This window comes from Nicotiana tomentosiformis, chromosome 1 (genome assembly GCF_000390325.3).
Source record: "Nicotiana tomentosiformis chromosome 1, ASM39032v3, whole genome shotgun sequence".
Taxonomy (NCBI): domain Eukaryota; kingdom Viridiplantae; phylum Streptophyta; class Magnoliopsida; order Solanales; family Solanaceae; genus Nicotiana; species Nicotiana tomentosiformis.
The window spans coordinates 49,724,629-49,751,194 of NC_090812.1; the positions used below are offsets into that span (position 1 = coordinate 49,724,629).

Genomic DNA, 26,566 nt, shown 5'->3' on the forward strand with positions numbered 1-26,566 from the left:
TTACATGGCCATTTAAAGATGGCATACTATGTTTTAATGGATATCTTTGCTTTATATAATAATTTAAAATATATCCCTCTGAAATAATCAATAAAAATTTCAAAAAATGGATAGTGTTAAAAGTATCAATCCATTTTCTAAAAACATATTTTAAAAATTCATGTAAATGTCATCTTGTGTTATTTAGCTTTTTGAAATTTAATTTGTATACATTTCAATGTTTAGATTGCTAAATTATAACTATTTCAATGCCGTGTGTGTGCATTTTACTTGAGCAAAACCACATTACTTAATTTGCACATAAGACATAAATCAAACTTGACAAATAATATGGGAATTTCTACTTCATATAGATTAGGCATAATATTAAATTTAGAGGGTCTTATACTCTTCACAAAATCCTATTTTAACTAAAAGCTTATAACTATTAAAAATTAATATGGTAATATTTTTCATATTTTTATGTTTTTAATTAACTTAATTGTCTCGAACTATATCTTCTTGTCTTTCATCTCTTCTTCTAACTATTAAAGATTACGTAATTACGTTAATCTTGAACGTAAAATACATAAGAACATTAGATATCTAAATTTCCTGATCTGGTCATTCTAGGAAGATCAAAACTAAATTATATGTAATTTATCCGAAAAAAATCCTATTTTAAAAATCTTGTTATAGTAATATTCTTGATTTTTTTACGAGTTAAATTCTTAAAATTACCAATAATAGAAGTGCAACAAAGAAAACACAAGTGCACACCATCGTCATCATCAGCAAAACTAAAGAGTCAAAACCCCCACCCCCCCACGCTTTCCTCAAATCCAAGAGCCTTCTTTCTTTCTCTCACTAAAACATTTAACTCAAATCTGTTCCTATCTCTCTCTAGACTTTCTCTCTCTATATCTATATATCTATACATCAAACCTATACATACAACAAAAATAGTAGTACATCTATTATACGATTCGTCGATAAAAATTCCTATTCAATCCCTAAATCTTACAAAGCCTTTATCTTTCCACTTGAAATCTGAATCTTTTGCTTCGTAATCTTCGAATTTTCTTTTTTTGTTGAGTTGGGGACCAAAACCCTAGCTTTCACTTTCAGCTTCAAAACCCCATCTTTTTTCAAACCCAAGTAGTTTTGAGAATCAGCAGTGATTGGCTGTGGTAGATTCCACGTTTCTTGGTGTTTCTTTGATTAATTCAGGTGATCTAATTTGCATAATCAAATAACTGATGAAAATTTCAAATTCTTAGAGCTCTGTTTCCGGGAATAGCTAATTGAGTTTGATTCCCCCTCCCCCCCTTCGAAATTATGGAAATTTGTGCATTTTAGTAGATACTTATTTATTCAGCTAATGCTACCTGAAGCTACTTAGAGGATTGGGAATTGATTTTGCCCTCAATAGTTAGTTACTTTTTTTCCCTTTTGGGTTTAAGAGGATTGGTTTTCTTGGGCGTCAGATTACTGTAATATTAGTGGTCCTTTGTAGCACTTGTATGTCACGTGTAATCGTGCCATTTAGAGTTAATTTGCTACTAAAAGATATGGAGTATTATTTAGAGTTGGAATGTAATGGGCCTAAATAGAGTGGTAGATAGAAAGGATTCATATAGTCAACCACGATTAAGCCTAGTTAATTGATTATTTGAGATTACTGTAATAATGGGTAATTATTTTGGTAGTTCTGTTATTTATTTACCATCTTTTGGTATTGAGAGAAAGATTTGATTACTTTGGGAACAAGAGCTTATTAGTGATTTAGAACTTTTGGGGGTTCTTTGCTTTTCTCTAAACCCTTGAAGTAGACTGCTGGTGGATCTAGTTCTTTCTCTTACTTTTGCAGACTGTCATTGTATATCTTTTGACTGGCGTGTTATCAAAGGCGCGCTTAAAGCGCGCTTAAGCCCAGAAGCGAGGCTCAAAACATGTTGAGCGCTTCGCTTCGCTTAGCGGGCGCTTCAGTATTGTCATCAAGGCTCTATGACATACTTTTTTCAATGAGCGTAATCTTAAAGAGGCGACACTAAACAATTGATATTTCACTTTAAATTTCTTCAATTTCTTTGTCCATATATTTGATATTCATGCTTATAGATATTAGTCTTGGACTACACATACATATTTGTAGCTTTTCTCCATTTGCACCTTTCTTCGTTAAAGCCCACGCTTTATTTGTACTTTGCGCTTAAAGCCCCAACATACCTTAGAGCTTTTTTGCGCTTTTCGCCTTTGATAACACTCTTGACTGCAAGATGTCCAATGTGGATTAGTGGGATTTGTTGCTATCATTGGATTGTTGAGAAATGGTTGAATAACTGTCTTAAGATTAACTCAGCTTGCATCAGTTTTGGGATTTTTTAGTAAGTAGTTTCTTGGACTTCTGGTGGACGAAAATTTTGAATTATTATACTACAAAGTTTCTATTTTAGGAGATCATCAACTAACATTCTTTTAAATTGTTGCGTCAGTATTGGCTATACTAAATTTCCGGTGCATGGTTAAGAAGGCTAACTTACTAGTTGCTGCACTTGCTCCAGTTTCTGCTATCTGTGAACTTTTCTTATAGGCCTAAGCTACTGCACATAACGGCATTGTGCTTTTTTCATTTAAAATACTTCTAGTGGATTTTCAAATGTTAGTTTCCATTTGAAGCCTCGATTGAAGCCCGTTGCTGAATGCACTGCAATACGTGATTGCTTGTAAATGGTTGTCATCTTGAGTTAAGAACAACAAATATTATTTTTATATGAGTTCCACATCGTTAATTAATTAAGCTAGAGCTATCAGCTTCATTTTTCTCTTGCTACCTTCATATGATACCTGTATATCATGTAGCATTCCAAACTTCTTGACGATGCTATAGGAGTCCTTAGAATTCTATGATGGTTCATTTTGTAGTTTCATATATCTTGCTTTTTACTGTTGGAAAAAAATGTCTGAGTTCAGTTTAATGATTGTAGAGAAGGTCAATTAGGTGGATGTACTTGAACATCGTCTAAGCAGAAACTTCTCAGAGCTACTTCAATCCAAATGACATACTGTTTTGCTGTTCAAGGTTTAGCTTTGCCGTGACATTTTATAGTTAATTAACATGTATTGTTTATAATTGCTTGTTGTCTAGGTTTACTAGTTAAATAATCTGGACTTAGGATGGGGTTTTGAATACCATCACGGAAGTTATTAATCATGTGTTAATTCCTCGTGGAATAAGCATCTCTTCGGGACCTATAAAAGGAAATTGGTGTTCACTTTAAGGTGTAAAGGGTTTTGGAATCACCTGGTGGACCATTGTGTCTATTAGATTTCCAAGTTAAAGTTAGTAACCATGGCAATAAACTTAATCTTGCGGAAGCACATAGAGAAATTTGCAATTCCTTTAACAATGACAAAATTTATGTATGTTCATAGTTATAATAAATCTAGGAACTAGAACTGTTACCTTTCTAAAAAAAAAAATTAAATAAATCTAGGAATTTGAAATCCACGATCTTCTGTCAAAGTGCTGTATATGGTATAAAGATATATAATCAGAAGTAGATGCTCATTTTCTTCTACCAATATACCTTTTATATTGGCAGAAGAAAACTTCTAAATTCTAGATTTGTCATGGAATAGGAGACAAACACTGCTCTTTGTTCCTTGCTTGCCAATGAGACTGACTATTTCATGCTACCATGTTGGAACTCGTGAAAGCAAATTCTCTGAAGGTTGAATTCAATTGTATATAAGGAAAGGGAGCGGGCTGTTCAAAGTGTTCATAGGGAACTGCCAATAATGTAATACACACATATATTTAAGAGTGTGTGTGTGTGTATCACATAACTTAATTGTGTTTTCCTCAACAGTGAATTTGGCCTTATTTGAAATCTAGCTCTAGTTGTTATTATTATATCTTTTGTTAATTTGTGCTGTAATAGTTCTTGCAGTTTGACTAGAATACATTCTATTGTCGTCCGATGCTGGAGGCAGCATGCAGGTGATAGTTTGCAGAGATGCAAAGGTATCATGGTGGCAGCTGCACTAGTGCAGTTAATAACAGCACTATTGGGGGGTCGTCAGCCAGGGATTCATCTCGGGTGGAGTCAGCCTCCCTTCCGCCTAATTTCTCCAGGTAATATCTCTTGTAACGTGGGAATTTTGCAGGAGTAATTTATGGGCATGCTTTTAAAAGCATGCCACATGCTCATTTCACTAGTACGTTTGGAGGAAGTTAGCACGTCTTTCCCTTTTTCCCTAGGCATAACAAGACCAGAAACGAGATTTAGTAATAAAATGATTGTCAGTTTCAACCTGGTCTTGTCAGCCTTACCTGTAAAAGAATTCTGCATGTGTCAGCATTGGACATAAAGATCAACATAAATTTCACCTTATTTTTGCTTATGAATTCATCAAGGCAGGATAAACTGCAGGTGAAGTCAATGAATGCATGATCTTGAATTTGGTCACTTCATTTTTGTCAAAGTATTCACCAAGGTGGGAGGAACAGTAGGTGAAATCAAAGGTAAAGTGGAGCATTTAGTGGGGAATTATAAATCATGGACTGTAGACCGAGATAATTAATAGAAGCCAAAATGTTTGAAGCTTTCTCCTATGTTAAGTCTATCAGTTACTATTTTAAAATGTGCTAGAATGGATCATAGGTGTGAATTGAAGTACCTTTTACCATGCGTACTTGGGATGCAGTGTTTGATTGCATTAATTTCTGTGAATTCAGGGTTCGTATAGTAGAATTTCTATTGTCTCGGCATTATAATCCCGGGAAAATGGAGTATGATGATTGGGTTAGTAGTAGGTTTTGGGTTAGTAGTAGGTTTCCTAGCTATTTTAGCCCGAACAGAAATGTCCTACAATTGGCACACTGGACTAATGAAGGGATCCCCCCCCCCCCCCCAAATCAAATTGTTATTTGATAGTCATTGGACTGTGAAGCTCTAATTTCAACTGTGCAAACTCTACAAGAAAATTTATCTACAGTTGGTTATCTTCCTGCATGAATCAATGTAGACTTAGCTAAAGATAGGAACAATGGAAGAAAAGATCCATATAGGTGATACCTTCTAGTTAGGAATAGGTTTTAGACTTGTTAGAGAACTTCTAATTTTATTATGATTTTATTATACATATATATATATATAAAGCTTATTTTTCACTTTCAGTTTTATTTTATTTTGGTACGTTGAAGAGATGATTTGAGCTTAAAGAAGAAGTGAGGATTCATTTTGCCGACTCCAACTTGCTTGGGACTGAGGCATAGTTGTTGTTAGTTATCATCCCGAATACGATCGCAGTTCGTCAACTTGCTACTTTATGCATCGCAATGGCTAGCATAACAGAGGAAACACAAAGAAATAGTAAAAATATATGAGGCAGTTCTTTTATAACAGATGCAACTAAACTGCCTGTCAAAGAACAAGTAGCAAATAGATATAATTCAAAGACTTCTCCAGCCAAGATTAGGTTGTGGATTGTGGTGGAGGGTTACCGCAATGGAGATGAAGATAGGGAAGGAGATGCAGTGGCCACATTAGGGTTTTGGGGAAGTGAATCGAATGAACCAATGTGTGTACAAAACAGTCTCTTACTATCTGATTTTCTTTTCTATGGGAATATAATATACGAATTACGAAATTAGTAGGATGGTTTGTTGATTTAAAAAACTACTTAGTAGGATGCTTATCCCTATATTATCCAATCCTTTATCAGGTTACCAAATGACCCCCAAATAATCCCCGGAGTCCTTATAATGTGGTAATAAAACGTCAATCCAGTGCGATATTTATCTTTTGACCCTTTTGTATTCAAGGTTGAAGGTTGTGTGGTGCATATACTGTCATGTAGCCACATTTTCCTGCTTTCACTACCTTATCAACAAGTCAGAATTCCTAGAGGGCCGACAGAAAAGTTGAATATCATCGCTTGGTGGCCAGGACGACATCTCGGTGTTCCAGTAATGAAGCAATATTTATGATGATTTTTGTTTCGCTGGACAATTGCTTGAAATATAAGTTTAAAAAACAGACTTTATACTCAAGTCACCTCCTGTTTCATCTGAAATAGGTGTGTTCACAATTCTATGCAATTCTTGGATGTCTTCATCATAATCTTATTCTGTGAAATAATATTTGTTGTTATCTTTTGCTGTGTACTGGCACTACACAACGCGGATATGAAAAAGGAAGAAGTATAGACCGTGTCTATGTAAGACACTAAGACGTAATTTTTTCTTTCATATTTTTGATTTTATGGAATCAATGCATCCCTAGTTCATCTTTGTCTATTGGTTCTTTGAATAGCTTATTTGCACTATTTCATGTTCTAAGCACATAAGAATTGCATTGGACTTTCCAGGAAAGCATGCAATGTGAACTCTTCCTTTTTCTTGCTTAATATTTCCTAAGTGGTACTAAGCTGAGCTGATTTGCTCTTGCAGACGTCCCTTACAACTGACCCCGTACAAATTGAAGTGCGATAAGGAACATCTTAATTCCAGGTAATTTGGCGATTTTGAATTTGATAATTGAATACTGTAAATTTGCTAATTTTTTAGTTTCTTTTCAGACTTGGGCCACCTGATTTTCTTCCTCAGACTCCTAATTGCCCCGAGGAGACATTGACCAAAGAATATGTCCAATCTGGTTACCGGGAGACTGTTGAAGGTCTTGAGGTATTCCTTCTGTACTTTTCAATTTTTTTGGGTCTCTTGCATAAATATATATCTTTCTCCACTCGTTTCTGTATGCTAGTCTTTGTTTAAGCTAACTGCTTTATTATTAAAACATCATCAAGGTGCTTCAGCATGGTAATGTTAGAAGTGATTCACTCCTTCTTCCTGCCTCCCAAATAAATACATATCTGCATTATGGCACTTTCCAGAAATACAAAATTCAGTAACATTTAGGTTTTGGTCCGTCAGTAAAAGGATACATAAGAGTTGTACTGTCTAGTGAATTTGTAATAGTGGGACTACAATGAGGGCATAGCCGTTATGCATGGTAGGGAATAAGAAATATGCCTCCCAATGGTATTATGGTCCACAATTTAACCAGACAACCATGATGAAAAAAGAGCCCCTTGCCTATTTCACGATCAAGCGTTTTACTTTATATTTTTTTTTTGTGATGAAACAAGCGTTTTACTTTATGTTGACTGATTAATGCGTGATCTGGTTCCGCATCTGGGTAATACTATTGGTAATCGGACTGCCTCTTAGAGGAGAGTTTTGATCTGGTGCTTTATTTCCCTGACTCATCCCCTAAGCTTCTATTAGAAAGCAATGAGCATTTGTCATAGTAAAGAGTGCTCTTTAATATATACTAGAAACATAATCTAGTTTTTCTTATGAGAATAGGAAAACTATAAGCATCTTTGGTGCAAAGTAGGTGATTAAATATCTAATCAATTTTGCTTTCCTCTATTTTGCTATCAACTGGAAAATCCACACCTTCTTTCACCAGCATCCTCTTCCCTTTCTTCGTTATTGAATTTTCTCCTTGTTCATTTCTTTTCCTACATTTTTCTGTTTCTTAGCTCTCCTTCTCTATTTTGTGGCCTTATAGCTCTTCTGCTTCCTTGATCTTCCGGATTGGTTGGTTGGTACACTAATTATCTAACTGGTTTTTGCTTGTCATGTTGCCAGGAAGCCAGAGAGATATCGTTATCTCAGGTTCAGGCTTTCACAAAGCCTGTTATATTTAAGTGCAAGGAGGTAAGCTTTTGAGCATATATAATTGGACTGTGGATTTCTTTTTGTGTTCAATTTAGTGACTATTCTAGTTTATATGCCTTTTTTGGTTTTTCATTCCGTTGTTGAAGTTGAGGACACGAGTGAGTTGCTCTAGTGGTGAGCACCCTCCACTTCCAACCAAGAGGTTGTGAGTTCGAGTCACCCCAAGAGCAAGGTGGGGAGTTCTTGGAGGGAGGGAGCCGAGGGTCTATCGGAAACAGCCTCTCTACCTCAGGGTAGAGGTAAGGTCTGCGTACACACTACCCTCCCTAGACCCCACTAGTGGGATTATACTGGGTTGTTGTTGTTGTTGTATTCCGTTGTTGAAGTTGGTATCTCTGCCATTTTTAAATTACTGACTAGCTGTTTCTGTCTCTTTGCAGGCAATTAGAAAATGTCACAGGGCTATCAATGAGTCTCGGGCTCAGAAGCGAAAGGTAATATATCATGTCTTGATGGAATTTATCTTGCTTTGGAGCTTATTCCATCAACCATGAATGAATTATATGGCAATCTTTTACTAGAGATTGGGTTTTTACTTGAATTCTCTTGATTTCTTTGAAACTTTATGAAATAATATTTGTCCTTTCCATATAATGTAACATGTATTTTTCAGAAAGCATGATGCTAACCTGGTGATCACATGAATTTATTCACGTTACAGGCAGGGCAGGTCTATGGAGTTCCTCTTGAGGGCTTACAGTTGACAAAACCTGGTACTTTTCCTGATCAAAGATCATGTGGAGAAGAGTTCAGGAAGAAGTGGATTGAGGTAATCCTTTCACCTCATCAGGAACCCATGAAATGGCTCTCCGACGAAATGAAATGTCCTTATTGGTTATTAAATATGTAGGTGTTCAGCATGGTACAAAAGTGTATGTTGTGTACGTGATGAGGTTATTTAGTACGATTAGCTAAGCAGTTAATGTGTCCTTTTCATTTGTGTGCTTATGGTGTTCCTGTCATATATAAACAATGGAGTTGAGTTCAAGTTCTTGACATGGGTGCTGGTCAATGATCATCTATAGTGGTTGATTGTTGACAAAAACCTAAGGGTGTGTTTGGTTTGATTACAAAGTTGATTTGGACTTTCTATGTTGGATGATTGGTTGAACATGGATAACTACAACAACAACTACTCCGCCTCAATCCTAAACAAGTTTGGTTGGCTGGATGAATCTTCACTGTCCAAGTTGCTCTATTGGTAGAATATGGATGAGTTTCACTAAAACATTTTTTAGCTAATATGTGCCTTTGTCGTATACTGTCCGAGCTGTGTTATGATTGTAAAACTGATTTGCTGAAGCATCTAGATTAATTCAGGTAGATTCAAGCCAAACATGCCCACGATTCAGATTTTGTACACATAGAAAGGGAGGGAGGGTGACCAATAGTTATTTGATCATAGATGTCGTGTTTGTTCTCCTGTGTGTGCTGCATTCTTCCCTCCGGATTATAGAATCTTTACTTCATCTGCTATATCAACTACACCTCAGTCCCGAACTAGTTGAGATCAACATATGGATAGATCTGACCATTCGGCTCTATTTTAGTCCATTTCATTCCAATACTAAGCAATTTGTCCTTATAAGACAAACTAGGGGTTCTCTAAGAGTTAAGGTTCTCTAAAGTGAAAACATGGAGTCTGGATTAGCATCAGATTTAAAACTTTAACTGAATTCTTTTTTAATAAACTGGGTAAATTTCAATGTAAAAGAAAAACTGAATTAAAATTTCCTTCTGATTTCATGGGATTTTATCTCTTGGGAAATTGTGGTCAAGCCCCCTTTTATCCCTTGGAGTATAGTGTAAGTAAGAATTTGAATTATGTTCGATTTTCTTCTGATTTAAGATAGTTCTTAGTTCGGTAGAATATGTGTATGATTGGATTTGGTTCTATGGCCAATCATATTTCCTTATTTCACTTTCATTCTACTTCTTTTTCCTAGGGATTAGAGTTTCTGGGTTTGGAATTCTGAAATATTTCTAGGATTTTTCTTGCTCGAGAAGATCATCCCAACCTATATAGTATCTAATCACATGTAGTCGGCATTCTTTCTCTACTCTATTACGTTTCTCTTTACTGAAGACTGGAAAAGTACATGTTTGTAGCTTTCAGCAGCCAGAGGAAAATACTTAGATTTGAGTCTCTCCTTTGTTGTTCATCATTTTAGATTCGAGTCTCTGCTTTGTTATCCATCATTTTCTTTGTGTGTTCTTCTCCTTCTTCTTTCCGAGCCGAGGGTCTATTGGAAACAACCTCTCTACCTTCATTAGGTAGGGGTAAGGTCTGCGTACAGACTACCCTCCCCAGACCCCACCTGTTGGGAATATACTGGGTATGTTGTTGTTGTTGTTGTGGTTGTTGATGACTTCATTACCTTCTTCCCCATCCTTAGCGTTTAGGCAATATGGTGCAACAATACTTGCTTTCCATTCTTGGCCAAAAAAGGCATGAGTATGTGTGAGATTGCATGTAGATTCATACATTACCAGTCAGGTTAATATTCTATCACTTGCGTTTGCTCATTTTGCTTGATTCCTAGGTTAGTGCACCAATCAGAAGTTAATAGCAAAATATTGCTGAAGTCATTGACTTGGATCGTACTCTTAGTTTATGCTTTCTATTGCTGTTATCACGCTTAATATTCAGTTCTACCCTTGCTTATGCAGCCATAGACACTGCCTTTTTTTAAAAAGGATTAGCTTAAAAGGAAAGTGCGTACATTGTTGATGTGGAAGTTCAGTTATTTCTCCTCTTCTAGTTGTTTTGGTTGAAGTTATAGCTTTTATGATATAATGTTTGATGTACTATTTGCACAAACAAACATTTAAAAGTTTGAACTGGAATTGACTATGAAATATTTGCACTTATTCTCAGGGTTTATCCCAACAGCATAAACGGCTAAGGTCTTTGGCTGATCATGTTCCCCACGGTTATAGGAGAAAGTCGCTTTTTGAAGTTCTTATCAGAAATAATGTTCCATTACTAAGAGCGACATGGTTTGTCAAAGTAACTTATCTCAATCAGGTAATGGTCTTCGTTGATAGGTGATACTAGATTCATAAACTAATTTGACTATTTGTACCGCTGGGAAGGATCAGATTGTAGTTTATTCTTGCAGGTTCGTCCTGGCTCTTCCAGTATGTCATCTGGGGTGCCAGACAAAACTCATATTTCCCGCTCTGAGCAGTGGACAAAAGATGTAATTGATTATTTGCAATATTTGTTGGATGAATTTATTTCAAGAAACAGTGTTCATTCTGCTTTGCATATCAGAGATCGGTCGCCACAAATGGGTTATGCAGGATCAATTCAGCTCAAGAGTGATCCAACCTTGGGGACCATCGATTGTGAGGAGCCTTCACTGCATTTTAAATGGTGGTATGTTGTGCGCATTTTGCAATGGCATCAAAGAGAAGGGTTGCTCATTCCATCGCTTATTATTGATTGGGTGCTCAACCAACTACAGGTATTGTCAGCTTAAACACTGTTTCAATCTCAATAAAAATGTTAAATGAATCGCCAGTTAGTTTCTGTCCCTTTTGTTGATGAGATTATTATGCCTCCTATCTTGTTCTTTTCAGGAAAAGGAATTGCTTGGGGTTTTGCAGTTGTTATTGCCTGTAATTTATGGTTTCATAGACACTGTTGTCTTATCTCAGTCCTATGTGCGCACTCTGGTGGGAATAGCTATTCGTTTCATCCAAGAACCTTCTCCTGGTGGATCTGACCTTGTTGATAACTCTCGTAGGGCTTATACTATGGCTGCTCTTGTTGAGATGCTTCGATATCTGATGCTGGCTGTGCCTGATACTTTTGTCGCTTTGGATTGTTTTCCTATGCCACCATGTGTGATGAACAATGTGGTGACTGATGGGAGTCTTTACTCGAAGGTAACTGAGGATGCCCGAAAGGTTAAAAATGGCCCTTTTGAAGTTGCTTACTTTCTTAGAGATAAAGGCCCTGAGGTACGGTCTGATTCTTATTCCATCAGTCGTGTTGTATCTTCAATTCAAAAGCGAGCGCAGAATCTTGCAATGGCTGCAAGACCCGGCCATCCTGGGCAAAATGTTGCCAAAGCTTTACATGCGTTGGATAAGGCTTTGGCACATGGGGATTTGAGAGAGGCATATAAGTTTCTTTTGGAGAATGTTCATGATAGTTCTATTGATGATTGTTGGTTTGCGGAAGTCAGCTCCTGTTTGCGTTCCTCGCTTAAGTATATCCGGGGTGTTACTCTGTCATCTATTTGTTCCGTCTTCTTCATTTGTGAGTGGGCAACTTGTGATTTCAGGGATTTTCGTTATGCACCACCCCATGGAATCAAGTTCACTGGGAGGAAAGATTTTTCTGCTATATATATTGCTGTTAGGCTTCTGAAACTGAAGATGAGAGAGGCAGGACTTTCGTCAAGGCTCAGGGAGCACAAAATTGTAAAGAATGACTATCTTCGAACAGATCCTGGCCAGCTGACTAACTATTCTGGTAGAAGTCCTGGTAGTGGTGCTTCTGAACCTCTTTGTTATAAAAGGCGTGCCAGTGGAAAATGTGGTGATTTCCTAGGCATGTTTGATAGCCCATGCCCTTTGCATGATATTCTTGTGTGCTGGATAGATCAGCATGAAGTGCAAAATACAGAAGGTTTCAAGCGTCTTCAACTACTAATTATCGAACTTATACGAGCTGGAATTTTTTACCCACAAGCATACGTGAGGCAGCTGATTGTTAGTGGACTAATGGATGGGAATGGACCTATTTCCGATCCGATGAAGCAAAAAAGACACTGTAAAATCTTGAAGCACTTACCTGGTCAGTATGTTCAGGATGCTTTAGAAGAAGCTCGAATTGCTGAATCCCATGTACTTTCAGAGGTGATGAATGTCTATTGCAATGAGCGTAAGCTAGTTCTTCATGGGAAGATTGATCCCTACAGCACTACTTGTGGTAGTTCTTACCATAAGCATAAGCCTCGTCCTAACTCTGGTGAGAGTCTATCCGTACCCTCCGTTGATCAGTTGAGATCTTCTGAATCTGGATCCTTTCGGTTGTCCAAAGATGCTGGTAGAGGTGCTGAGCTTGAAGAGTTAAAAGGTTCAATTACAACATTGCTGCAACTTCCGAGCTCTTCGTCAACAGATACTGGAGTTGATGAATCTCAAGTAAGTTTTAAGAAGGCTGTTGTTTCTGGTAGCAACGGGATGGATAACAGCGAAGGAACACCTGGGTGTGAAGAATGTAGAAGGGCAAAGAAACTAAAAATAAGCGAAGAGAAAAGCTCTTACAGCCAGATTTATCCACTAAATCCATCAGATGATGAAGAGACTTGGTGGATGCGAAAGGGCCAGAAGTCCATTGAGTCTTTTAGAGCAGAACCACCTCCTAAACCAGCCAAGTCGGCTTCTAGGGGTCGGCAAAAAATTGTCCGTAAAACTCAAAGTCTTGCACAGTTGGCTGCAGCCAGGATTGAAGGTAGTCAGGGAGCATCCACAAGCCATGTTTGTGATAGTAAGATTAGCTGCCCACATCATAGGTCTGGCATTGAAGGCATTGTTCCAAAGTCAGCAGATGGGACCAGAATGCCTAATGGAGATGTTGTTTCGATAGGGAAAGTTTTGAAGCGGCTACGTTTTATGGAGAAAAGGACCATAACTGTGTGGTTGATAGGTATTGTAAAGCAGCTAGTGGAAGAGTCCGAGAAGACTGTGACTAAGGTTGGTCAATATGGTCGACCATTCTCTGCTGCTGATGAACGGGGTTGTGTGCGATGGAAGCTTGGAGAAGATGAATTATCAGCAGTGCTATATCTGATTGATTCTTGTGATGAATTAGTTTTAGCAGCCAGGTTTCTTCTCTGGTTGTTACCTAAGGTTCTTGGCAGCTGCAGTGCTACAGTTCATGGTAGTAGGAACATTCTAACAATTCCTAAGAACGCAGAAAACAATGTATGTGAAGTAGGCGAAGCATATCTTCTATCATCTATGCGGAGGTGAGTTCTATGTTTGTGTCATTTAGGATAGTGACCTTAGTTCTTTATCTGCAGTTGTTTTCTTGTCAGGTTTTGAATATGCTGATTGTTTGTTAGTTGGATTGGTTATTCTATGTATTGTGAAGCCCTGCTGCATCTGGCGTATAGGGTAGAAAATACATTTTCTCAATGTAAAGGGGAAATTAGCAAAACCTGACTGCGATAAGTTAAATCTCTTATGTTCATGTGTATACCGCATTCCAATTCTTTTGGCATTATTATTTATGAAGTTTCTTGAGTATTGGTAGATCAGTTTGGATGGTGGAGTCCAGTATGTACAGATAAAACTTGTTTTCCACTTGTTACATGACTTTGATATGAGATGAATGCATCTTTCTGGATTCTTAGAATGATAAGTTTGTGCCGTCATGTACACCAAAAATCTTGTGGTGCAACTTTGTGTATACTTGAGGCAAAAATATATTTTCTTGTATAGATGCTATATGCGAACCTGAATTAGCATATCTTTTATTCCGCTTTTGTCTGCATTTTTGAAAAGCTTTTTTTCTTCCTTTGTGTTGTATGTCACTTAGGTTGTTTATGCCTTCATATAGTTTACATTCTTCTGTTAGCACTTCTATTTTTTTTTTTGGTTTTTCCCTGTTTCCTGTCGAAGAAACAGAAAGCATATCCCAAATTTGCCCTAATGCCCCGAATGAAGTGGTCTGGCCTTGCACTAGCTTATAGTTTTGTTCTTAATACTTTACGTGTGGATGTTCCATATGCAAATTTGTTTTATTTGGCCGTATTGTGGCTTTTACATGTTATCCATGTTTCTGCCATATAAGCCGACACCTTCTGTAATTATTTAAATAAATAACTATTTTAGTCTGCTTCATTAGCTGTGTTATGAATGAAGTCAGATTTATGGTAAATGTCACAAGATATATGTTTCGTCTTCTGTTATCTGGTTGAATTATTCTGTGGTTTCTGCTGTTTAACCTTACCTCCTATTATGTCTTTGGTTCAGGTATGAAAGCATCATTGTTGCTGCAGACCTTATTCCCGAAACATTGTCAGTGGTAATGCGTCGTGCTCAAGCTATTCTTACATCAAATGGAAGAGTTTCAGGTTCACCAGCCGTAATCTATGCACGATACCTCTTAAAGAAGTATGGCAGTGTCGGGAGTGTTACTGAATGGGAAAAGACTGTCAAGTCAACTTTCGACAAGAGACTTGCTTCTGAAGTTGAATCCGGAAGACTGCTGGATGGAGAGTTTGGATTTCCACTTGGTGTCCCAGTGGGAGTACAGGATCCAGATGATTACTTCCGGCAGAAGATAACTGGTGTTCGGGTATCTAGGGTTGGTTTGAGCATGAGAGACATTGTGCAAAAAAAGGTTGATGAAGCTGTCAATTATTTCTATGGCAAAGACAGAAAGCTTTTTGGGCCCAACTCTGGGAAAATTCCTGGATTCCAAAAATGGGAAGATGTCTATCAGATCGGTCAGCAGATAGTAATGGGATTAATGGATTGCATGAGGCAGACAGGCGGTGCTGCTCAGGAAGGAGACCCAACATTGGTTTCCTCTGCTATATCTGCAATTGTTTGTAATATCGGGCAAGTCATAGCAAAGATACCTGATTTGTCTGCCAGTAATAATCACCTGAGCTTCTCTTCCACTTCTGCTTCATTGCATTTTGCACGGTGCATCTTACGCATTCATGTAATATGTCTTTGTATACTTAAGGAAGCTCTTGGAGAGCGTCAAAGCCGTGTCTTTGAAGTTGCTCTTGCCACAGAAACGTCCTCTGCCCTTGCACCAGTTTTTGCTCCTGGAAAAGCTCCTCGTTCTCAGTTTCAGCTTTCTCCAGAATTGAATGATTCTAATCCGTCCAGTGATATTCTAAACAATTCAAGTAGAGTAGCTCTTGGGCGGGCTGCAAAAATATCTGCAGCTGTGTCTGCACTTGTTATTGGGGCAATTCTTCAGGGAGTTGCTAGCCTAGAGAGGATGGTCTCTCTCTTCAGATTGAAGGATGGTTTGGATGTTGTCCATTTTGTGAGGAGTATGAGGTCCAATTCAAATGGGAATGCACGCTCAGTTGGGACATTAAAGGCAGATAGTTTGGCTGAAGTTTCTGTCCACTGGTTTAGGGTGCTTGTTGGGAACTGTAGAACAGTTTCTGATGGATTTATTGTAGACCTTCTGGGTGAAGCTTCTATTCTGGCCCTATGTAGAATGCAGCGGATGCTACCTTTGAACTTGGTCTTCCCTCCTGCATATTCAATGTTTGCATTTGTTCTGTGGAGGCCATTGATTCTAAATGCAAGTTCTGGGACTCGTGATGAGGTTCAACAATTACATCACTCTTTATTGTTGGCTTTTGGTGATGTTATAAAGCACTTGCCATTTCGTGAAGTATGTTTGAGAGACACACATAGCCTTTATGACCTCATAGCTGCGGATACTGTTGATTCTGATTTTGCATCCCTGTTAGAAGCAAGTGGTGTTGACTTGCGCACGAAGGCTTCTGCCTTTGTGCCACTCCGTGCACGGCTTTTCCTAAATGCCCTTATTGATTGTAGAATACCTCAGCCAATTGTTAAACAGGATGATGGAAATCAGGTGGGAGTACAAGGAGAGTCAAAGTTTCATGGTGCTGAAAATGAGACAAAACTTCTGGATAAGCTCGTATACATTTTGGATACCTTGCAGCCTGCCAAGTTTCATTGGCAATGGATTGAGCTCAGGCTCCTCTTAAACGAGCAAGCTGTAATTGAGAAACTGGAGGGCCATGATCTCTCTTTAGTTGAAGCTTTAAGAGCCCTCTCGCCCAACACTGATAAAGCATCGGTCTCAGAGAACGAGAGTAACATTATTGAAATGATCCTTACCAGGTTGCTTGTTAGACCTGATGCTGCTCCACTTTTTTCTGAAGTTGTACATCTTTTGGGGAGGTCACTTGAGGATTCTATGCTATTACAGGCTAAATGGTTTCTAGGAGGCCATGATGTTCTTTTTGGAAGGAAATCTGTTCGTCAACGGCTCATTAATATTGCTGTAAGTAAAGGTCTTTCAACTAGAGCTCAGTATTGGAAGCCGTGGGGATGGTGTCCTTCCAACTCTGATCCCACAACAAGCAAGGGAGAGAGGTTTAAATCTGAAGTTTCCTCCATAGAAGAAGGAGAAGTGGTGGATGAAGGGACTACCTTGAAACGGCCTGTGAAGGGGTCTGGCCATACTGTTGATGTTGAAGGGTTCCTTGTCCGTCAGCAGCATGTCACTGAGAGAGCTCTTGTTGATTTAATTCTCCCTTGTCTTGATCAAGCCTCAGATGATTCAAGAAGCACATTTGCTAGTGATATGATAAAACAGATGAACCACATTGAACAACAGATTAATGCAGTTACTCGTGAAGCGAGCAAGCCTGCTGGAACAATTGCTTCTGGAATTGAAAGTCCAACAACTAAAAGCAGCCGCAAGGGTACAAGAGGTAGCAGTCCTGGGTTAGCCAGACGAGCCTCTGGTCCGGCAGAAACAGTACCACCTTCACCCGTGGCTTTGCGAGCATCATTGTCATTGCGCTTGCAGTTCATCCTGAGATTATTCCCTATAATATATGCAGATAGGTAAGAATACATTGAGGTTTGAGTTTATGCCATTGCTCAAAATACCACTATCCGTAATAATATTGTGTCACTCTGTCCTCTGGTTTTCTTCATTGAAAACCTTGCTATATATACTAGTATACATTAATTGCCAATTTTTGAGAATATATCCATTGTGGTGCAGATATTGTCTTTCAAAGTAAGAAGATTTTTGTCTGTACAATGCTAATCGTCATATTTGGCTGTCAGGGAACCATCAGGGCGTAATATGAGATACATGCTTGCCTCAGTTATATTACGTACCCTTGGAAGTAGGATTGTGCATGAAGATGCAAGCCACTTCTTTAATCAAGCTTATAGTTCGAAGAGAGAGTTAGATTCACTTGTGGAGGCTTCTTCTACTGCTTCTGTTGTTATGTCCTTGGAAAGTCTTTTTGATCGTTTATTACTGTTGTTGCATGGTTTGCTGAGTAGCCACCAGCCACGCTGGCTCAAGGGGAAATCTAGCTCTAAATCATCCAGTGAATCTAGCAAGGACTACTCTGCATTTGAGCGTGAGGGAGCTGAGAATCTCCAGGTCTGCTTTTTGTTTGATCTTTAATTGCCGAGTCTGGTAGAATTCAATAATACCTCTATATCTTGAGTTAGATAACCTGATGATGAAGGTAATCTTTGAAATGGAAATATTTTACAAACTGAAAAAACATGTAAATAAAATGTTGTCCTCCTCCATATTAGCCGGCCATTGAAAATATTTTTTAAATAGAACATAGTATAAGTAGTAGTACAACGAGAATTCAGGTGTAAATGAGGACTCCTTTTATCTATGGGGTTTACTAATTGGGACGCTTGTAAAGAACCTTGCATGCAGCCACCACCAGCACATACTTGAAATGGGAACTACTCAAAAAGTAGACTATTATATAAAGGATTTCACTTCTATAGCATATACTATCGGCTAAATGTAATAAAAGATAACTATCCGTAATAAGTGAAATTAGTAAGATGAAAAATAAGGCAAGTAACCTTCTGTATCTGGTCAAATTTCACTGCCTGTGTAAAAATTCATTTACAATTGTTAGTGATTATAAATTAAATTCTTATATAAATTAGAAAGTGAGGTACTTATATCCTCTGCTGTATTGGGGTAGAACTACAAATGACAATACCTGCTGTATAGGGTAGAATTAGAAATGGCAAAACTACCTATCAAGGGAAAAAAAAAGAGACATGACAAAACCCACTCACAGGTTTTCTGGGAGTTTGTTTTTCATGTGCATAACAGAGGGAGAGAGAGGGTCTTAAATCATTTAAATAGTTTTGAGGGTGGCTATAGCGATGGAATGGGATTCTAAAATTGTAGTGTAGGTGAAATAATTTGGATAAAGGCTTGCTAGTCAAAGAATAAAAGATAATTTTGGGTAACAAGTCAGTTGGTTTTGATGCGCTATTTTCACACAACTCCTCTATGGAAAGTGTCTTTAATTGTTGTGTTTTTTGTGATGTGCTTGTAATTTAGAAGTTGATTATGTCACGGGAACAACACTCATTTCTATGGGATTCTCATTGTTGAAATATGGACCACCTTATCTAAAAGTTTAGCTGCTGGAGGGGTTGTTTTTTAAATTTATCTTAGGTCTTCAACACGCCTCCTCACTTGTTGCCCTGATTTGCTTCTGAGGGATCTTAATTTGTATATTTGTGAACCTCTGGCATTAACCTGTCTTCCCGAAGCCCATGTTAGACAGTTATCAATTGCTAGCAATAAAATGGTTAACAATGTCGTGTTTCAAGTACTTCTAGTAACTTCTCTTCTTAAGCAAAGCACTTCTCTTCTCATAGCTCATTGCAGTATCCCATGCTCCCTTTCCGTAGATTCTTGGCTGCACTTGATGCTTTTTACTTATTTTGACTCAATAAATGATTCTTTCAAGTTGGTGAATTTCCTAACAAAACCTTTCCCTGGTTCTTTTGAAATGGACAATTAACCAATGTTTTAGAATGTCTTTATTCTGGATGTTATCCATTCCTTGGCTGGCTCTGATGTATGTTTGTCAATTAGTTACAAGGCAGTGCTCCATTACTATTCTTGATTGGTGCAGAATGAATTGGATCGAATGCAGCTTCCTGAGACAGTCAGATGGCGCATCCAAAGTGCCATGCCAATTCTTTTCCCTTCTGTTCGGTGGTCAATATCTTGTCAGCCCCCATCAGTAGCACCTGCTGCTCTCAGTTCCCTTCTACCCAGCAACCCAATATCTGTATTGCACTCTTCTAATGGTTCGAACCAAACTCAGAGGACTCCAGTTTCTTTATTACGAACTGCCACGAGTGTGTCCGGGAAGGCCAAGCACGTATCATCACAGCAAGAGAATGATCTTGAGGTGGATCCATGGATTCTTTTAGAGGATGGGGCAGGGTCAAGTCAATCATCAAGTAACTCTACCTTAGTTGGTGGGAGTGATAATGCCAATTTGAAGGCATCCAACTGGCTTAAAGGCACTGTAAGGGTTAGAAGGACAGATCTCACGTATATAGGTGCAGTGGATGATGACAGCTGATTTGAGTTACATAATCCCTTTTGAATTGGAGGAGCAAAGCCGAGACAGGTCTTTCATTAACCCTACACTCTTTTTTGGTATCTGGAATCACCATGTCAGAGCATTTCTCCGCTTGCCTTTAGCGGCATATGAAGCTGCTGGGAGGCCCATTCTTTTCTGGGGCATTGGGTTGCAGACAAACCCTGAAGCAGCTTTTCTCTAGCCTGCCCATCCAACTGCTCTAGAACCCAGCTCGACTACTAACTTGTTCATTAAGCCCCTTCGTAGATTGCCCAAATCATGGCGCTGTCCGATGGTTGTTGTACATATTGGAACTATTGTTTCCTTCCGTTGAGCTGATTAGAATATTCAAAGGAACGATAATGTAGCTGTTTCATGATATGCAATGTCATTTTGTATCCTCGAAATCGAGTAAGCTCCTCACAAGCTATCCGTTCTGTATGCTCTCAATAATTGTTCTTGTTCCTCCCAGACTCAACCCACCTCCCCCCCCCCCCCCCCCCCAAAAAAAAAAAAAAAAAACCAAAAGAAAGCACACACCGGCGCACACACACGAACACGAAAGAGGGCTTGATGCTGTTGATTTGCATTTGCTTTCCACAATGCAAGTATTATCGTATATATCAAGCCCCAAGTGCTCGTGTAAGTTCACTGTGGCTATGATATTTTGTTTTGTATGCCATGGTTGTCCGAAGAGTCGATACAGCTTGGGGTTTGAGTTTCCTGATTTGCACTTTTACATTAGTTTAGTGCATGACTAACACTATTCTTTGTGCAGATTATGCAGGGTTTCAACTATTAGTTATTGATAAAGATGAATGTGTAAGGGCTGTTGTTTTATCTATTTTATTAATTTGTGATTTCTCTTACTGTTTTTCGTTCTTTTGATGTTTCTGAAAATTGTTGTTTGGGGTTTCATAATTCTGTTGGGTTGCAAGGGAGGAGGGAGAACAACTTTTACCTGTATCTAGTGGCCGTGCCAACCCAATATGAGACATTTCATTCTTTAGTACTTAAAACTTTCATCACTTAACTATAGCTATTTGAAATTTATTTTGCAGATTATTAAGTTAAAAACTAAGTAGACAGACCTTAATGTTGATTACGCTTGTAGTTCATGTATATAACGGCATCACATATTGCTTTTACAAATGTGGAAACTGCTAATTCATAGTAAAGATTCATAACCGAAAGATGTGACAGTTTTAATTCACCTCAATTTGTGATTAAAACTCTTTCTATAGTAAATTATACTTGTTGCATGTACTGTGTGCGGCTAAATTTATTTCTGTCAGCACACTTCTAATATGTACTAAGTTCAGATAAAATAGACTTGCAGAATCAGGTTACAAAATACTGAGGAAGCTGTATCGATCCATAGTTAAGAGATGTGTATATATTTATTTTCTATTTATAATCTTCTCTTAGTTTCCTTTAACTTATTTGAGACAGGCGAAGTCGTCTTTATTGTATATTTTTCTCTTAGGATATAATGTCTCACTTTGGCATGAGCTTTTTCAAAGCGAGTTTCGAGCGGGAACTCATGCTTTTAATTTCTTAAACGTCTGGTCCAAATTTATGTCGCGATTACCTAATTTGAATGATGGTGGTTAAAATTATCTAATTCTTGAGTGTTACAATTAATTTATAGTTTTGTTTTGTTAACAATGCGCTAATAAATGGTCTATAGGGTGATGAAATTGTAGTCCACTTGGTGATTTAGGTATAGCATCGATAATTTATTGTGAAGTCTATAACATTACCTCTAGCCTGTTTGGCCAACCTTCTAAAAAAAACTTATTCTGAAAAATCTTTTTTTGAAAAAATAATTTTGGTATAAAACAGTTTATATTTGGCTAATTAATTTGAAAAGCACTTCTGAACATCAATTTGTGTTTGGATAAGCTTTTCAAAAATTATTTTTAAGTGTAAAAGTACGAATTAGGACATAAAAGATTTTACTTAATAAGTAGTTAATATTATTGAATAGATAAATAATTCAAAAAACTTATTATGAAAGACTATAATTAAGTTTTTTGTTTTTGTTACGTAAGGTGTGAAAATATAATTGAAAAGTACTTTATTCTTTCAATGTTTTAAGTATATCGAGACATCATTCAATAAATATAAAAGCATTCATCCCCAAAGTCACAATTTATTAAGAAATCTATCCTTAAAAAAAATTACTTATACATTTGGAGAATTGCATTTAGAATAGCTAAATATTGAATTATGTTATCTTGGTATGTATAATTTCTTTCGCCAAGAGAAATTTTTTAAATAGCTTCTGCTTTTGGGAATTTAGCTTCTCAAAAATAGTTTATATTTATGCGCGAAAACACTTTTTTCTTCTTAAAAGCTTGACAAAACACTAACTTTGAAAAAAAAGAAAGAAAATAAAGTGAAGCTTGGCCAAAACATGCTATATTCGGTAATAATGTAGACATTAACTCAGACTCGTGATGAGGTGGTCATAAGGTTATCCTAACTTATTTGGGTTTCGTTAGGACACCTTTACTTATGTAAATATATAATATCGCACAACTTGTCGAAGTGAAACATAAAAATCGGGAAGTAAGAAATACTAAGAAGAATTTTTCAGTATTTCACAACTCTTGGAGACTATTGAGTTCCATAAGAACTCAAAGATAATCAATTATCATGACTTCAACAAGTAAGTATTTCTGAGTGTCCAGGGGCGGACCCATATGGTGTCAAGCGGACTGAACCCGCTTCGCTGAGAAATTACACTGTGTATATTAATAAATTATATTTGAAACAGCAAAAATATGTATAGAAATAAAAATTTGAACCCACTTGAAACTAAATGTGGTATCTGTTGAGGCGGTAAAGAGGGTTCAAAATGTAAGGAAAGTGTTGTGTTCGAATCCCTCCTTTTATATTTTTTTTTATTTCACTTTATTTTTTTTTATTGAAATCAATAAAAGTTATTCTACAGTTTTACCTACTTCAAAAATTAACCTATCTACAAAGTGAATTTTGGTTGTTTCTTTCTTAAATTTTGATAAAACATGAAAGTACATTTGTTTAAATCATTTAAGAACAAAAAAAGTGTTCAAACCCTACTTGTCTTACTCGACACTACTTATATGAATAACACTCATCTTTTACTGAACCCGCTTGTATAAAATCCTGGTGTCCTGTCCTAATTTGCATGCAACGATCAGGGGCGGCCCAATGATATTTGGGGCCTAAAGCCATACTTCAACAAGGAGCCTTAAATTTTCGGTATTACAAAAAATAATTTAGTAAAATTTTATTTAAAATTTATTTTTCTAATTTTTTGAGATACAAAATTATTAATATTTTACTTATAATCGATCTTTTTACTATGATCATATATGTTCTAGGATATTATTCCATTCTCTTAGAATTTTCTGATTTTCTGAAAGATTTATGATAAATTTCTCACCAACTTCTTCTTCTTCTTGGATTTCATTATCGTCTAGCTCAATTTTGTTAGTGATTTGTTCACCTACCATAAATTCTTCCATATTTTCTGATTCAAAATTTTTATAGTTCGCTAAAAACTTATCAATAGCTCCTTTTTGAGATAGTATTAAAGTTTTAACTCTTCCCTTTTTTTGGTGTTTTAAATACGCGAATTCATATTTTTCTTCTTGATATATTAAAATTTTAATAAATATATAACACCCCGAAAAATTTCGAAGTACTTGAGCGCTAGTAATGTAATGATCCAACCGGTCATTTTAACTTTTAGAACCCTGTTCCCTAAAATAAAACTTTCCGTATGTACTTTTAATAATTTATGACTTTCGGGGATGGTTGGTTCGGGATTTGGAAGTGTTTGAGTTGAAACCGGAATAGTTGGTTCCTTAAACTAGCCTTAAAATGCTAAGTTTGACTTCGGTCAACATTTTGAGAAAACGACCCCGGAATAGAATTTTGACGATTCCAACAGCTCCGTATGGTGATTTTGGACTTAGGAGCGTGTTCAAAATTTTATTTGAAAATCCATAGTTAAATTAGGCTTGAAATGGCTAAAATAGGAATTAAAGTTTGGAAGTTTGACCGGGGAGTTGACTTTTTGATATAGGAGTCGGAATCCAATTCTGAAAATTCTCATAGCTCCGTTATGTTATTTATGACTTGTATGCAAAATTTGAGGTCAATCGGACTTGAATTGATAGGTTTCGGTACATAATGTAGAAGTTCAAAATCTTAAGTTTCATTAAGCTTGAATTGGGGGATGATTCGTGGTTTTAGCGTTGTTTGATGTGATTTGAGGGTTCGACTAAGTTCGTATGATATTTTGGGACTTGTTGGTATAATAGGTCGAGGTCCCGAGGGGCTCGGGTGAGTTTCGGACGACTAACAGTTCACTTTTGGCCTTTGAAACACTGCTGATAACTGCTGGTATTTTCTTCTGGTATCCTTATATGCGATCACGTAAGTTGGTCTGCGATCACGTAGAGTAATTTAGGCAGAGGTGGATTTGTTCTACGCGATCGCGTGAATGGGGTTGCGATCGCGTAGGGTTAATTTGGGCAGCTGGGAATTTGTTCACTGCGATCGCGTAGACACGTCCGCGATCGCGTAGGATTGGCCAGTGTGTGTATCGCGATCGCGTGTCATTATTTGCGACCGCGTAGGGGAAATTTGAGAGGAAGCTGGGCCACGCGTTTGTGCTACGCGATCGCGTGAAGAGGGATGCGATCGCGTAGAGTCAGAACCTGGTGCATCGCGATCGCGTGGGACTTGATGCGATCGCGTAGGGTTAATATTTGGGCAGAAAAATTTGTGCTACGTGATCGCATGAGGAAGTTCGCGATCGCGTAGAAGAAATCACTGGGCAGAGAGTTTAAGTTTTCCATTTTCCATTTTTAATGATTTGGAGCTCGGATTTAGGCGATTTTTGGGAGATTTTCAGTGAAAACAATGGGGTAAGTGTTCTTAACTCAATATTGGTTAAATTACCCGAATCCATCACTATTTTTATCATTTAATTGGTGAATTGAGTTGGAAAAGTTTGAAAACCCTCTTGGATAGATTTGAGGATTTGAGGGCCGAATTGTTATCGCAATTTAGTGATTTTGGTATGGGTAGACTCGTAGTTGAGTGGGTGTTCATATTTCGTAACTTTAGTCGGATTTCGAGATGTGGGTCCCACGGACGAATTTTTAATTAATTTCGAAATTTTTATTAAAAATATAGTATTTTCTTATAGAATGGATTCCTATAATTTTTAGTGATTGTATCAAATTATTTTTGGTTAGATTCGAGCCAGACATAGTTGGATAATCGTGGAAAAGGCCTTCTAGTGGATTAAATTGGAGCAAGACGAGGTAAGTCTCTTGTCTAATCTTGTGAGGGGGAAATTACCTCATAGGTGATTAAAAATTAAATAATTATTGCTAATTGTGGGGGCTGCGTACGCACGAGGTGACGAGAGTCCGTGCGTAGCTACTATTAATGCTAAAGTCCGGGTAGTTTAGGACTCAAAGCATGAATTACTTGTGTAAATTGTATTCTTTGTTTAATTAATATTATTGGGTATGTATGTATGTATATATATAGATAGATAAAGATATTATATATATATATATATATATATATATATATATATATATATATATATATATATATATATATTGTGAATTATTAGATAAAAATATTAAAGGATGAAAATCTCATATACTTGATTTTTCTGTTTAAATTAATTAATTGTTAAGAGAAATTGTTCTTCCTCCTGAATTTATCTTATAACAAATATACTCTCATTTTAGAGGTACATAAGAAAATGTCCTCATTTCTAGTGGAGCGGGCCGAACGCCTCGGCAGGATAGATGCATCTATGGATCGTGCCGCACGTCCCTCGGCAGTGTACACGACACTCTGGATCGGGCCGTACGTCATCGGCAGAAATCATGCTTAATAATAATAATCACACGATATCTTAATAGCTTGTTTCAGCTTGCGAAGCTAATTGATAAAATTGAGAATCCTTGAAATTTAATAAATTATTATGCCTACTTGTTAAGGAATTAATTGTTATTCCTGTAAATGAGATTTAATTGATAAATTAAAAATTATTTGAATTGAAGGAATTTAATTAATATATTGAGAATTTTTGCATTTGAAGGAATTTGATTATTTCCGCTGGTTAAATAAATTATTATAAATTCTGTGAATCATGCTGATTTAAATATTCTAGTCATATTTCAATTATTATTATTGACCCATAGTGAGTGTCAAAGTCAGCCATCTCGTCTCTACCACTTCGAGATTAGGCTTGATACTTACTGGGTACACGTTGTTTACGTATTCATACTACACTTGCTGCACTTTTTGTACAGGACCTGAGGCAAGTACTGGTGGGGTACCTATCGTCTTACACCCACGTTATCCAGGGGCATAGTAGTGAGCTGCCTTTCTTAGCCGTTCTGCAGCTACTAGTGTCTCTCCTTATATTTTTTATTCTGTCTATTTTTATTTCAGACAGTATTTGAGGTTTTGTATAATCTACTAGATGCTCGTACACTTGTGACACCAGGTCTTGGCACACACATTGGTAGAATTTGGTATTTATTATTTTTCTTGGTTTTAAATTTTTTCAATATATACTTAATTTATTAAGTTGGCTTGCCTAGCAGTAGTGTTGGGCGCTATCACGACCTATAGGTGAAATAGGGTCGTGACAACATGGTATCAG

At 37.2% G+C, this 26,566-nt stretch overlaps 1 protein-coding gene across 4 annotated transcripts; it reads left to right on the forward strand.

Annotated features, from left to right (window-relative positions):
• The first annotated feature begins 813 nt into the window (after positions 1-813).
• LOC104119639 (mediator of RNA polymerase II transcription subunit 12) lies at positions 814-20,279 on the forward strand. 4 transcript variants are annotated; one of them, XM_009631198.4, is made up of 14 exons: positions 814-1,209; positions 2,967-3,061; positions 3,933-4,117; positions 6,437-6,496; positions 6,565-6,670; positions 7,643-7,711; positions 8,113-8,166; positions 8,394-8,501; positions 10,611-10,760; positions 10,855-11,202; positions 11,318-13,719; positions 14,729-17,332; positions 17,561-17,888; positions 19,414-20,279. In XM_009631198.4, exons 3-14 carry the CDS (start codon positions 3,999-4,001, stop codon positions 19,870-19,872), a joined length of 6,807 nt encoding a protein of 2,268 aa, XP_009629493.1. In that variant the 5' UTR covers positions 814-1,209; positions 2,967-3,061; positions 3,933-3,998; the 3' UTR covers positions 19,873-20,279. The 4 variants fall into 4 exon arrangements, with proteins under 4 accessions (XP_009629493.1, XP_009629492.1, XP_009629491.1 ...); XM_009631197.4 differs by lacking the exon at positions 2,967-3,061 and having other exon boundaries at positions 3,924-4,117; XM_009631196.4 differs by lacking the exon at positions 2,967-3,061.
• Positions 20,280-26,566: the final 6,287 nt, after the last annotated feature.